Source organism: Pleuronectes platessa, chromosome 23 (assembly GCF_947347685.1).
Source record: "Pleuronectes platessa chromosome 23, fPlePla1.1, whole genome shotgun sequence".
In the NCBI taxonomy this organism is placed as follows: Eukaryota; Metazoa; Chordata; class Actinopteri; order Pleuronectiformes; family Pleuronectidae; genus Pleuronectes; species Pleuronectes platessa.
In genome coordinates this window covers 11,502,294-11,517,002 of record NC_070648.1, presented here as the reverse complement: position 1 = coordinate 11,517,002, position 14,709 = coordinate 11,502,294, and the positions used below count along the sequence as shown (strand labels likewise).

Sequence of the window (14,709 nt, the reverse complement as noted above, 5' to 3'; positions counted from 1 at the left end):
TATATTGAGGTTTTGAGATATGCATCTCTGAGATCCCTGTGGCCCCCAATGTCCTCACTTCAGAAAGTTGAAGATAGCATCAAATGACTCCGCCCCTTTAGTAGTTAACATTTTTGGTAGCTACACTAGGTTGTGTTAACACTTCTGGCCACAAGTAAATTACAAAAAACTGCTTGTATGTGACATGTGGTCACCATGTTTCCAACAGATAGGTGTGGTCTGTGAATAATGAAAGCTCGGCTTCATGAGAAAGCTCACGCTTCAGCAGGATGCACGTCGTCCACTGTTACCTGCACTACTTTGAATGCACAGACACAGTAGAAATGAGTCATGCACACACAAATACAAATTAAACTTGTTTTATTTAGATGATAACAAGCTGAAGCTTTACATGTTTCACACGGAGGTAAAGATCTAATTTACAGGACTGTTCTGATGTCAGTAAAGACATAATGTGGTGATTAAACAACGAGACAAATACAGAAGGTGTCCAGCTATACTGCCTCACACTCAAGTACACACATTCACTCCAGGTATCATCCCTCTGTCTTCTGGATCTGTTCATCTGTATCTCCCTGTGAGCAATGTAGCAGGGATCGTCTTCATTCTGCTCATCCTGTGCATGAGAAATAGTCAGTCATGTTTTTGATCATGATAGACAATGTGCACAAATGTTTGAAGAGTAACACAACAGCTCATCTTTACCTTTGCATTTATTTTGGAGGATGCAGCATGGGGATCTGAAAAGACAGAAAGAATTTTAATGTCATATAATGATCACTGGGATCATGAGGAACAGATAATGAGGATTACCCCACCTGAGCCCTGGCAGCAGTTTGTCTTGAACGCTCTTTGTGCTGTGTAAGCCAGAGAAACAACCAGGATTGTGGTGAACGCCAGAGCTCCGCTCAGGAAATACACCAAGGGAAGATAGTCCACCACCTCTGCAGAGAGCCAGACATCAGGAGACATTATTGAGCTTTCCACCACTATTTAACAATTGTGACAATCTTGGCTGAAGTTCTAGTTACCTTCAAAGTCCACTTTGGTCCCGTCTCCAAACACAATGTGTCCACATGCAGCGACAGCACAGTAGTAGGTCCCGGCATGAGAACGGTTCAGTCTCTCCATCGACAAGTTGTAGACACAGGTGTGTGTCTGTGTGTCTGGTTTCCTCTCACACTGATCCTTCCTGTCTCCGTGGGTGTAAATGAGTCCTGGCTGAGGTTCTTCAGAGTTTTTGAACCAGTAAACACTGTGTTCTCCATCACAGGTCCCAGTGTGAACTGTACAGCTGAGAGTCACAGAGCCTCCTGGCTGGATGCTCTCAGACTGATGCACCACAGCCTGGATGTTAGACCCTGAACCTTTCACACTGAGAGAGATGCTCTCCTTGAACTCATACGTGTATAAAAAGCCTGTTATGCAGAAGTAAGTTGCTGAGTCTGAAATTTGCACGTCTGAGATCTTCAAATGATTTTTACCTGTGGTAATTTCCAGTTTAAAGCGTGTATCATTCCTAAATTCACCAGTCAGTTTGTCCTTTTCATCATCGCTGACGTTCTTATAGAACTTAGACATGAGCTTTGGTTTCTGTCCCAGAATCTGTTTGAACCAGTATAGCATCACTGTAGAATCATCGTCATAGAAACAGTCCAAAGTCACGTCTTCACCAACTTTAGCTGATTTAAAGCGTGAAGATGGTGTCACATCAGCTGTGGAGAAAATGGACAGTGAGTATATTGTAACGCATGGCAGAGAATGGAAGTTTAAATCGTGACCTCACTGGTGCCCTTAAAAAAGAAAAACAACTTACCCATTCTCCCCAAGAGCAGACATGCCACGCACAGAGCAAAGGTCAGATCGTTCATTTTGTTGCAGTTACTGTGCTTAATGGAGAAGATCTCTACACCTTCTCTGCTTTTCAGATACAAGACTACTGAGTCGGCCAATCAGAGAGGAGCCTGCATGATCATGTCACCAGTGCTCCCCCCCTTCCCCGACCCACATTTTTGGTCCACGAGAAGATTTGTACAGAGATACAGTGAGTGAGGCAGAATTGGAAAATACTACTGTATATGCTTTCAGGAGGGACTTTGATTCAGACTTATTGAAAAAATGGAGACGTTATTTCTCTCAATACATTTCAGTATGTGTGAGACTCATATGTCTTCTGAAGGTCTTGAGGTACAATTTGTTTCAATCACCATTAAAAAACTACTGAATCGTCTGACGTGTCAATGAAGGGGAAAGGTGGGGAGAGGTGGCCTAAATAAAAAGTCTGAGACGTCTCAAGAGATGAGACTTCAAAAAACAGGCTGTGGCTGAACGGGCTGATGTTAAAAGTTGTTGAATGTATCTGATGTTTTTGTCAAGACACACTCATGAAGTGTGCTTCTTAATTTTTAGTGCTCACGTAGAAAATCACAAACAAGATGTGTCTTATTTGGATGGAAGGATTAGAAAAATGTTCACCAGTAACAGACACTCTGAATGAGCTCTGCACCTTAAAAATCAAAATTCCTGCAATCAAAACTTTCACTTCTTTCTTTTCAAATGATCAAACCTTTTGGGCTGGATATGGCTCCATATGTTTACACAGTAAGTCTCATTCAGTTTTTTATTCACACATATTCCTGCCATGGAAGTAAAGAAGAATGTTCAAAGCATGATAGTTGACTACGACAAACACAAGACAACAATTGACTATATATGTGTGTGTGTCTCTGTGTGTGTGTGTGTGAGAAACTTAAGAGGATGAAGCGGGAGACCTAAGTATCCAAATGTTATGGCCACACCAGCATAAATTAAAATTTGGGTCAGTCCAGTTGCCGCAACATATTAAAGAGGACGACACGCTAGATTCAACAAAGAATTTATTCACATAACCAAAGTATAAACAAATGTAATATTAATATGAGAGAGTGTGGAGGCCTGACAAAAAAAAAAAAAAAAAAAATATGGGAAGATCTGGACCAACCATGCAATGGGCCATCAAATCAAAATACGTTCCCTCGTGTCTATAGAATCAGTATCTAAATAAAATACAAAACAAAAAGAGAGGACAACTAATTCTACCTAAAATGTAAAATTCAATTTTGAAGTGTTGGATGTGTTATGCCACATGTCTCCATGATTTCAGAGGACGTTACAGTGTCTTGTCTTTAACTCCAAACTTTACCCTGACCTAAACCGAAGCTTAAAACATACGACATTTAATGATTTACATCATATGGACTCATGTTTTGTTTCCATAATGTGAGGGTGTCAACATATTTAGGTCCCTGCTATATGAGTAATACCTTTCATTCGACTTTCATTACAAGAGGTTGAATCATTGTTTTCCATATGTCATCGTCAAAGTGTCATTCAATCAAAGACCAACAGCAACTGTCCAAACATTGCCCCCCCCACACACACATTGTCTAACCATAAAAGTGTAATTACATCACAAGTTGTTTTTTATCATTAATCACAAAAAAGGCCACATTTATAATAAGAAAAAGGATAAAAAAGCAATACAGACAAGAATCATGCTCCACCTCTAAAGACAGACTGAGAAATCCCTCATCTCAAACATAGACCGTTCCAGACAAAACAATTCTAGAGTTTAACACTTGAGTACACACATCCATCGTTTGTGTTGTCCCTCTGTCGTCTTGATCTGCTGGCCACGTTCACATTTACTGCAGCGTAATGGAGGTCATCTGCATGTTGGTTGCCCTAGAAACAACATATAAGTACATCAAAATGGCTTGTCATAAAAAATATAATAATATAATAATAAATACTTCTTTTATTGTCGATTGTAAATTTCACGCTTAAAAATATTGTATTTACCTCTGCATTTGTTGTGGAGGGAGATGATGGTTGTGTACTAGACTCTGGTTATAAAACACATACAAAGACAAAGACTTAGTCACTCTTGTGTTCACATATGTCCTGTTAGGTGCCTTTACCTCTTAACCTGGGTTTACTTCTGAACTAGTCTTATGTTGTATGTGTTCAATTGAGGAGTTTGCGTCTCCTAATCCACTTTTAACAAGCTAGAGATGAGTGGTTACCTGAACATATCCAGCATCTTCTCCTGTTTATCTTGTACAGTAACACAGCCAGCAAAAGGCAGGTGGTTAATCCCAAAGCTCCACTCAGGAAATACACCAGCCAGTTCACCTCATCTGCAACAGAAGAAGTTCTACTAATTGTGTCTCGTCTTTTTTGAAATGTTCAATTTACTTTGCAACACAAGAGACAAGACATTGACAAACAAAACAAAGAGGACAAGAACAGTGAATACAGGACAGTTAACAGAACGGAATGACAAAGCAGTGTGTTTATGTGTGTGTGCGTGTGTGTGTTTGTTTTCTATATGAAAAGAACAAATATTTTTAATAATTATAATAAAAATACTAATAATCTTACATTCATAATAATCAGACCCCTTTTAAAATGATCTTATTATACAAAATTCTCACCGATATAATAATAATTATAGTAATAATATTATCTTTGAGAAAAAATAAAGAAGAAAAGTTGTACTAATACGTAATAAATTATCATTTATAATGAAATTATAGTCATTACTATGATCAACGCTATCATCACTAATAGCAAATACAATAATAATCATCAATAAAAAAAATCGATTTAGTCGTGGTGCACACCTCCAGCATCCACTGGTGGTGAAGCCTTATTGGGTCACCCTCAGTGGGGACATTCAGACAGGACCAACTGGGTTACTGTTTCAATTTATTGCTATATAGTATTTTACCAAAGTCCCGTCTCTTTCTAGGTAACTGTCACTATTCATTAATTGAGACAGTCTCTGGTAGAGACTCACCATCAAACTCCAGCTTGGTCCCGTTTCCAAACACAATGTGTCCACATGCAGCAACAGCACAGTAGTAGGTCCCAGCATGAGAACGGTTCACTCTCTCCATTGACAAGTTGTAGACACAGGTGTGTGTCTGTGTGTCTGGTTTCCTCTCACACTGATGGTTCCTGTCTCCGTGGGTGTAAATGAGTCCTGGCTGAGGATCTTCAGAGTTCTTGAACCAGTAAACACTGTGTTCTCCATCACAGGTCCCAGTGTGAACTGTACAGCTGAGAGTCACAGAGCCTCCTGGCTGGATGCTCTCAGACTGATGCACCACAGCCTGGATGTTAGACCCTGAACCTTTCACACTGACAGTGACGCCCTCCATAAACTCAAGCACATGTGAACGACTCTGTAAACAGAAGTAAGTAGCTGAGTCTGAAAGCTGCAGATCTGAGATATTTAGGTGACTCGCATTATCCATATTTTCCACAGTGAAGCGGTGATAGTCCTTGAATCCATTCAATAACGGACTACTTTTAGTGGATTTGTACGTCACTGAGATAATTCGAGGTTTTTGTCCTAATGTCTGTTTGTACCAATACATTTTTTTTTCATCCTTCTCATAGAAACATTGCAAAGTCAAGTTGTCTCCAACTTCAGCTGATATAAATCCACTGTCTTGATGAGACAAGATAAATTGATGCATCTGAACTGAGGAGAAAAAGGAGAAAAGCTAAATAACTGTTAATGTTATGTGACAGAAATTAAATCGTGATCAGCATCAGGACTGACTGAATATTTAAAAAACACACAACTCACCCATTTTCCCCAAGAAGAAACATGTCAGGTAGAGAACGAACTTCTGAGATGTCTTCATGTTGAAATCGTCGTGTTGAATGACAAACAGCCCGACACTTTCTCCTCTCTTCAGAGTAAAGACTTGTGTTGATTGGCCAGCAAGGCAACACTGATCACATGATCACTGCTACCTTTGATATTAATCTTTTTTCTTTGAAAAGAGTCACAGTATCACTGGATAAAAATGTTAAAGATTAGAAAAAGTTGTGAAAAATATACATAGTCTAGCATGAATAGATAACAAACAGTTGGTAAGATCGGACAGAGATTAAAATATATTAATAAAAGTTAGAGGTGAAGTCAGACCCAAAGGACTAAGACAGCACATTTACAAAATGTATCTTTAAAGAGGATAAGGTGTTTGGAACAATCTTCCGATGGAGATGTGTCTGTCAAAGAGGGGGGGCTCTAACAGAAAAGACCTGGTCCCCTTTGGTACTGAAGCCGGGAATGTGGAGTGGTTATTAGGGACTTTGCCGTGGACCTGAGGTTACAACAGGGACCACATGGTATAAAAAAGTCAGAAGTCATCAATAAAATCATAGAATAAATTCTAAAATGTTCTACTACTCTACAATTTAGGCAATGAAGAGAAGTGATGAAAGAATCCTTGATCAGCCCCTTTTGTCCAGATCTGCACCTCAATTGAATGGGTTGTTTCTTGGCCCATGTCCTGTCCTTCTCCCAAGCAACCAACCAACCAAGACAGGGGTGAAAACATAACCTCCTTAGTGGAGGTAACAATTCTAACATAAGAGTAACATCAACACTGCTTGATGAGAGCATTGCTGATTTAGTTTTCTGTCAACTTCTGTTAATTTCATTGCTGTTCACTTGAAGTAGTCTACTGGGGTGTAGTTAAGACACTGCAGAGACTTCCTGATTGAAAGTGCTCAATCAAAGAGAGCAGACGGTCTTTTGACCACACGGAGGCTAAGTACAGATCCTCACATGTCAGGTGTGAAATTGGGCTTAAGTTCAAGAAGTATATTCTATATTTAGTGGGAGTGGAAAATATGGCAACTGACAACATCAAATCATTGATTTAAAATCAATGATTTAATATCTTTAATTTGTTTTGCATAGAGAAGCTTTACATTCATCATGTATGGAAGTGTAAGATGTTCAGCTCTATTGCTTTAACACTGGTGTACACGCATTCACTCCCGTCACCGTCTATTTGTCTTCTTGCTCTGCTGGAGCTGTGCTCCATTAAAGCAGCATAATGTGGGTGTCATGGTTTTATCTTTTGAGTGTTTAGTTTCCGCCTCTTTTTGAAGTGTGTTTTCAGTTCATTAGTACCTCCTTGTGTTTCATGTATATCCTTGTGTTTATGTTTGTATGTGTTGTTGCTTCTGTGTCCCTGGTTTTCCCATTCCCTGTGTTCTGTTTTCTGTTTTATTTTGTAGGTCCTGCTCCTAGAGTGTTTTCTTTCCTCACTTCCTGTCTCTGTGATTGCCTGCACCAGTCCTTATGTGTTCCACCTTTGTTCAATTGCCCCTGCCTTCCCTGTGTGTATATAGGTCTCTGTGCTTCCTGTTGTCGGTTTGTTGTTGTATGTTTGTCGTGATCCCTTTTGCTTGTCGTTATGCCCTGTCCTAGTATCTGTCTTACTGCCTGCCATAATCTCCTGTCCTGTCTAAATGCTTCATCTCCTGTGCTTGCTTGGTCTGTTCTTCTCGTAAACTTCCAGTGTTTTCCTCTGTGTTACCTTTTTTTTCTTTTGACTTTTAGAGATTCTCTTTTGTTTGTTGGCCATCAAAAGGACACCTTTAGTTTAAACTCTGCATCCTGGGGCCACTTGCCTAACTGAACCTGACAGTGGGTTGTTTGCAACTTGATGACCCTGCTAATTAAAAATAAAAGAGTAATTTGCCTTATTATGAGGACGTGTGTCTAAACGTAACATGTGATATTGAAACCAGCATTAATGTATTTCATTAAAGAACATTCATCCAATTTTGTTTATAGCTAAAAAAATTCATAAAAGTGTGTCGTAGAAATTCAAAGCTACTAAAGTAGTGCAACACTAAAACTTACCTCCATATTCAGAGCTGCTGCAGCTGCTTGAGATTCTAGTTTGTGACAAAAGACAACAACAAAAGTCGTATTCAAGATGCTCACTGGAAGTTAGGTGATTCTATTGACTTAGTTAGAACAGAAGTAATAAAGTAAATGTGTCAATCACTAGAAGTGTTTGAGGAGGACTCACTAATTACAAGGAATACATCTGAAGTAGCATTGGGGCGTTAACACAGGACAAGAAAACAGTCCATTCCAAACAGGCAGGTTTACTATGGACACAACAGTATTAGTATAAAAAGCTTGTAGGTGCGACAACATCATTTGTGGTTTCCTGCACTGCACACTTTCACTGCTTTATGCTGAGTACACACATTCAGCCTTTCTGTTGTCCATCTGTTGTCTTGACCTGTTAGGGAAGTTAATATCCAAAGCAACATAATAGAGGTCGTCTGTATCTCGGTAACCCTAGGTCCAAAACACACATAGAGACGAATTAGGATATTGGTCTGAAAAGATCATTTAAACAGTAATAGGAAGTTTGAAAGGCCATTAATGGATCATTGAGATAAGTATCACCTGTGGATTTGTTTTGGGGGAGCTGATGACTCTCGATATAAATCACACAAAAGGATATATTATTCAGAAGTTATATTTAGTGAATGTATCTACATACAGTGCCTTGCATAAGTATTCACCCCCTTTGGACTTTTCTACATTTTGTCATGGTATAACCACAGATTAAAATTTATTTCATCGTGAGTTTATGTAATGGACCAACACAAAATAGTGCATCATTTGGAAGTGGGGGGAAATATTACATGGATTTCACAATTATTTACAAATAAAAATCTGAAAAGTGTTGAGTGCATATGTATTCACCCCCTTTACTGTGAAACCCCTAACAGAGATCTGGTGCGACCAATTGCATTCACAAGTCACATTTGCAAGTCACATAATTAGTAAATAGGGTCCACCTGTCTGCAATTTAATCTCAGTATATATACACCTGTTCTGTGACGGACTCAGAGTTTGTTGGAGATCATTACTGAACAAACAGCATCATGAAGACCAAGGAGCTCACCAAACAGGTCAGGGATAAAGTTGTGGAGAAATATGAAGCAGGGTTAGGTTATAAAAAAATATCCAGAGCTTTGAACATCTCTCTGAGCACCATAAAATCCATCATAAGAAAATGGAAAGAATATGGCACAACCGCAAACCTACCAAGAGGAGGCCGTCCACCCAAACTGAAGAGTCGGACAAGGAGAAAATGAATCAGAGAAGCAACCAGGAGGCCCATGGTTACTCTGGAGGAGTTGCAGAGATCCACAGCTGAGGTGGGAGAATCTGTCCACAGGACAACTATTAGTCGTCTACTCCACAAATCTGGCCTTTATGGAAGAGTGGCAAGAAGAAAGCCATTGTTGAAAGGGATCCATAAAAAATCCCGTTTGGAGTTTGCCAGAAGCCATGTGGGAGACACAGCAAACATGTGGAAGAAGGTGCTCTGGTCAGATGAGACCAAAATTGAACTTTTTGGCCTCAATGCAAAACGCTATGTGTGGCGAAAACCCAACACTGCCCATCACCCTGAGCACACCATCCCAACAGTGAAACATGGTGGTGGTAGCATCATGCTGTGGGGATGCTTCTCTTCAGCAGGTACAGGGAAACTGGTCAGAATAGAGGGAAAGATGGATGGAGCCAAATACAGGGAAATCCTTGAAGAAAATCTGATGCAGTCTGCAAAAGACTTGAGACTGGGGCGGAGGTTCATCTTCCAGCAGGACAATGACCCTAAACATACAGCCAGAGCTACAAAGCAATGGTTTGGATTAAAGAATGTTAATGTCTTAAAATGGCCCAGTCAAAGCCCAGACCTCAATCAAATAGAGAATCTATGGCAAGACTTGAAGATTGCGGTTCACAGACGGTCTCCATCCAATCTGACTGAGCTTCATCTTTTTTGCCAAGAAGAATGGACAAACCTTTCCATCTCTAGATGTGCAAAGCTGGTAGAGACATACCCCAAAAGACTTGCAGCTGTAATTGCAGCGAAAGGGGGTTCTACCAAGTATTGACACAGGGGGCCGAATACTTATGCACCCAACAGATGTCAACTTTTTAGTTCTCATTATTGTTTGTGTCACAATAAAATGTATTTTGCACCTCCAAAGTACTATGCATGTTTTGTTGATCAAATGGGAAAAAGTTTATTTAAGTCTATCTGAATTCCAGTTAGTAACAGTACATAATGGGAAAAAGTCCAAGGGGGGTGAATACTTATGCAAGGCACTGTATATGTATGTTTCTGACAAGACTCTATATACAGTCTAATGTCATAATGTGTATAAGCCTGTAGCAAATGACCCCGCCCCTTTAGTAGGTAACATTTTGGTTGGTACACACAATGATAGTAAGTCACACAAACCTTACTAAAGCAATGTGAGGTTGTGTTAACACTTCTGGCCACAAGTAAATAAAAAAAAAAAACTGCTTGTATGTGACATGTGGTCATGATGTTTCCAACAGATAAATGTGGTCTGTGAATAATGAAAGGTCGGCTTCAAGTAAGCTCACGCTTCAGCAGGATGCACGTCGTCCACTATTACCTGCACTACTTTGAATGCACAGACACAGTAGAAATTGAGTCGTGCACACACAAATACAAATTTAACTTGTTTTATTTAGATGATAGCAAACTGAAGCTTTACATGTTTCACACGGAGGTAAAGATCTACTTTACAGGACTGTTCTGATGTCAGTAAAGACATAATGTGGTGATTAAACACAGAGACAAATACAGAAGGTGTCCAGCTCTACTGCCTCACACTCAAGTACACACATTCACTCCAGGTATCATCCCTCTGTCCTCTGGATCTGTTCATCTGTATCTCCCTGTGAGCAATGTAGCAGGGGTCGTCTTCTTTCTGCTCATCCTGTGCATGAGAAACAGTCAGTCATGTTGTTGGCCATGACAGACAATGTGCACAAGTGTTTGAAGAGTAACACAACAGCTCTTCTTTATCTTTGCATTTATTTTGGAGGTTTGAGCATGGGGGATCTGAAAAGACAGAAGGAGAGGTTGCCTCTGCCATATGCCCCCAGGCTGCCCAACCATCCGTACGATGGCGAGAGGGAAATATATGGCATGGTATATTACTATGAGAAGTACCGAGTATTTTTAATGCTTGACATCTAAGTTATGATTAAAAAAATGTAATTGTATTTTTAAGTTGGAACATTTAGTGTTCTGATGTGGTTTGTAACCTTAGACAGCTGAACCATTTCAGCAGCAGTTTCTAGGCGATACATGTGACTGTAAACTCAACTGAATCCTATTTGGTATTTAATCTAGTCTGCACGTTGGTTCCATTATTTTAAATCTTTCCATCGAAAACTAAATCTATGTGGCGATCCTGTGAAAACCTAAACTGTTGAGACTGTGGTAAATTAAGCCAATATAAGATCAGAAGTTAAACTAAGCTCTCTGAATTAGAACGCTGCTGTGGTGGGGCCATTGATGGCACTGAATGGAAACACCAAGGCATTGTTTGTGGTTATGGTGCATCGAGTTGAAGACCAGTCTTCCTGTAGTTGTGGAAGATGTGCAATGTCTTAGCCACGCAAGGAATTAAATAAAGTTCTGTCAGACATCTCGCTTTCAAATATTTATTGCAGCAATAGAACAGGTCATTGTTTGGTGTCTATAGGCTCCAACTTAATCACTCCCCCAGATATGATTACATAAATATGATGGAAGTGATGAACAAACACTCATAACCCTCATAGGAGCCTACAGGTGGATGTTGGGGTGATGGAGGGGCTGAAGCAAATGTCAGCATGATTGACGCAGCAGCTGATATGTTTCTGAAACGACTCTGTAGCAGTGAACTAGTCAGAGTCAGACAAACCTTTGACCCTAACCCTTGACTGTTCTGTCGCTTCCTGTCAAACGAGTAATGTTTCACCAGACTGCAGACTTCCACCTAGGTGATGGTGGAAATACACTTTAATTTAACTGAAAATGTGGATCATGGTGGCATCTGATCGTGGTGATGGATCGTGATCGTGAAGGGGGATACTGATATAAGATAGTGGTGGTGGATCGTGTTCTTGATGGCAGCTGATCGTGGATTATGATTACAACAATACTGCTTGATATACAATATGATAGGAAAATCTCCTGCTGTTTTGTTCATGTATGAAAAGCAAACGCTGCAGGAAGTCTGATCCCCATTCTCCAGACATCGCCGGAGGTCGTGACTAATACAAAACTCTGGACAGTCATCAACATCGTTTCCAGCCTTTTGCCTTTTTTCTTTTGCACCAAGATACACATGCAAAACGAGAAAATAAAGACTTGAGTATAAGTAAGATTTAAAATTGTGGCACAGATATCATAATAATTTTTTTACCTTACTGTCTTGTGGATCCTGTGCCTCTTTATGTGCTAAATGACAGAAACAATACATCAGGTCAGGAGTAGGGGAGTGTTGTATTGTCAAAGTTGGAATAAAAACGCATAAATACCTGTATGAAGTTTCCAGATTTTAAGAACCAGAGCGATGATGATTATAATGAGGACGATAATCAGACCGCCCATGAGGATCTCCATGGTCCGATTTGCTTGTTCATCAGACTTTTCTACAAGAAAGATACATTTTTTAGCGTTGAGACTAGAGATGAGCCGGATACTCGGCTGAAACGAGTATCCGGTACGGATAAAGCACTTTTGCCGAGCACGAGTATTATACGAGTAATACGAGTCAATATCTGTGCTCGGACTGAATGAAAATCCTCACACAGCGTCACAGCGCTCCTCCCCTTCACACACCGCTCTGCTCACTCACTCACAGAACAGCTCTCTGTCTCTCTCAGTCACTCAGGTTCGCGGGTCTTTTCCGTTAACGTTTAGGGTTTCTTCAGCTTGAAGTTTGTTTTTATTTCAGTTTGTACTTACTTATTAACCAGTAGAGTTCTGTTAAACGTGGGTTCGTTCAGACGTGGTGCTGGTAGAAAGCGACTCGCGTTGCGTCTCTGCCTGTCGGAGATTTTTTTATTTATTTTTTTTAAACAGTTTTTTTTTTTTACTTCACGCATTAAGTGTCTGACTACTCTCTAGCGTCTGGCTACGCTCTCTCACTCCCTCTCTCTCCCTCTCTCTGCCAGTCGTTGGAAAAGTTTTTTTTTTTTTTAAACCGTCAGTTGGCTCTAACCAGTTTTATTTTACTTCACGCACTGAGTGTCTGACACATTCTAGGTAGTAGTGGTATAAAAAATATTACAAATTAAGCTACACACACACACACACATTCCCCCTCTCTCTCTATGTCTCTCTCTTACTCACTCAAACACACACTCACACACACACACACACACACACACTCCCGGGTTAAATCACACCCACTTCCGGGTTAGGCCCCGCCCACTCCGAGTACGGATACGGATACAGATAATTCATATGGTTAACAGATACAGATACAGATACAGATAATGCTGTACTCGCTCATCCCTAGTTGAGACCAAAGACTTTGTATAAAGATGGACGACGCGGCTCCACTTCTACTTTTCACCTCATTTTCTTATAGCATCAGATTACAAATAATAAAACACTTAAGCATACATCAGTGTGATAACAACTACCTCAAATGAAAGAAACCATCTTTTATTTTGGTCCATGTCCAATTTGCTGTCATGGAGGCGGCAGGGTTTAAGAACTATGTTGCATCCAGCCACCAGGTAGCTACTGAGACGCTTTGGACTAACTTTCATGGTGCTGTCACGTCGTCCATCTTTTTATACAATCTATGGTGCAGAAAATGCCATCACCATCACAAAGTCTAAAGCAGAGATTACATTTCTTTAGATCTATACATGTAATAATTTACTTAGCAATGACTAACTTTGTATAAAACAAAATATAATTTGATGTGTATTTTAACTTTTTAGTTTGCTCCATGTCCCATCCACTAACACGGAGGAGTCAAAGTTCGTTACCTATACTAGGTGGCGATCAAGCCGCTTTGGCTTCTTTTTGCAGGAACTGTCATGTATATAGTTCAGAGCAGCTTTTATTTCAAGACGGCATAAAATCTATTTCCCATATAACAAAACACAGACAAAACTCTGCAGCGATCTTACCTTTAACCTTTAAATACGTTACACTGTAAACTGCTGGGAATTTTCTGGAGTCGGTGCCCACCTTATAGCCACATATATAGAGTCCAGAGTCAGATAAATCCACTTGTTTGATTTGGAGAAAGACGTTACTGACGTTGGACGTCATGTTGAATTTTTCTTCTTCAAACCCATCAAAGTACGATGCAACTGTATCAAGGGAGAGCATGGAGGAGATGTGGCTGGTGTTGGATCCGTTTTCCAGTCTGAACCATAATATGTAAGAGGGGGAAATGGTGTAGTTGGTACACAGCAGCGTGACCTCTTCACCGGTCTGGACCTCCACAACGTGAAATTCACAACGTGAGACAGAGATCCAACCTGAAACAAACAAGATTCTGAAATTTTTTCCATTTGGGTAGAGAGGTTGTTTTAAGGAAAATCTTGCAGGGTGAAGTTTTTTCGGGAGTATTAAGTATTAATTGTCTCTTTAACTGATGCATCGGGGGAGAAAGCAGTCTTATAAGCCTTCAAAGTCAAGATGGCTACATAGCATGTCTCTCTATCTGTCTTAGGCTACCTGCTGTTTGTCTAAACACTAGGTCCTACAGATACTGCAAAAGAGTAATAGAGGCCTAATAACAAAGTGGATGAAGGACAATTAAACTAAGTCAACAAAATAGATCTAAACCATTAAAAATCATAAAAGTTGGCTGTTGATATAGTGAGAAAAAATAGATGTACTTACTGAGGATACAGAGTATAGCTGACAGCAGGGTGAAGTTCATTGTCGTGCGCATGGTGCGACAGCACTGCTGTAATGTTCGTCACTGAACTGTGTTTCAAAGACAAGTGGTCTCAGTGTAAAGAGGCGGGGAACAGGCTGA

The 14,709-nt window shown here is 40.1% G+C and overlaps 2 protein-coding genes across 3 annotated transcripts in view; both read right to left on the bottom strand.

Annotated features, from left to right (window-relative positions):
* Positions 1-14,709, bottom strand: part of LOC128429850 (uncharacterized) — a 27,628-nt gene extending 12,919 nt beyond the window's left edge. Inside the window, exons 1-5 of one of the 2 annotated variants that reach the window (XM_053415690.1) lie at positions 14,571-14,709; positions 13,847-14,203; positions 12,236-12,349; positions 12,121-12,155; positions 10,372-10,641 (exon numbers count right to left, since the gene is read on the bottom strand). In XM_053415690.1, the coding sequence (XP_053271665.1) occupies positions 10,522-10,641; positions 12,121-12,155; positions 12,236-12,349; positions 13,847-14,203; positions 14,571-14,622 (678 nt within the window). In that variant the 5' untranslated portion in view covers positions 14,623-14,709 and the 3' untranslated portion in view covers positions 10,372-10,521. Of the gene's footprint in view, positions 1-10,371; positions 10,642-12,120; positions 12,156-12,235; positions 12,350-13,846; positions 14,204-14,570 lie in introns of those variants that run through there. The other variant, XM_053415689.1, reaches the window with a different exon arrangement.
* On the bottom strand, positions 2,997-5,702 carry LOC128429842 (uncharacterized). Its single transcript, XM_053415681.1, has 5 exons — positions 5,639-5,702; positions 4,841-5,530; positions 4,065-4,178; positions 3,841-3,884; positions 2,997-3,723 (listed from the first exon to the last, which is right to left on the bottom strand). The coding sequence occupies exons 1-5, from the start codon at positions 5,694-5,696 to the stop codon at positions 3,604-3,606; spliced, it is 1,026 nt and encodes a 341-aa protein (XP_053271656.1). The 5' UTR covers positions 5,697-5,702; the 3' UTR covers positions 2,997-3,603.

Bases quoted from the DNA above. Each gene is read 5' to 3' on its own strand.
- LOC128429842 (XM_053415681.1), bottom strand. From the start codon at position 5,696: ATGAAGACATCTCAGAAGTTCGTTCTCTACCTGACATGTTTCTTCTTG. The intron at 3,885-4,064 runs GTAACCACTCAT...TTTTATAACCAG, and splicing joins AAGATGCTGGATATGTTCAG to AGTCTAGTACACAACCATCA. The intron at 3,724-3,840 runs GTAAATACAATA...TGTTGTTTCTAG, and splicing joins CCTCCACAACAAATGCAGAG to GGCAACCAACATGCAGATGA.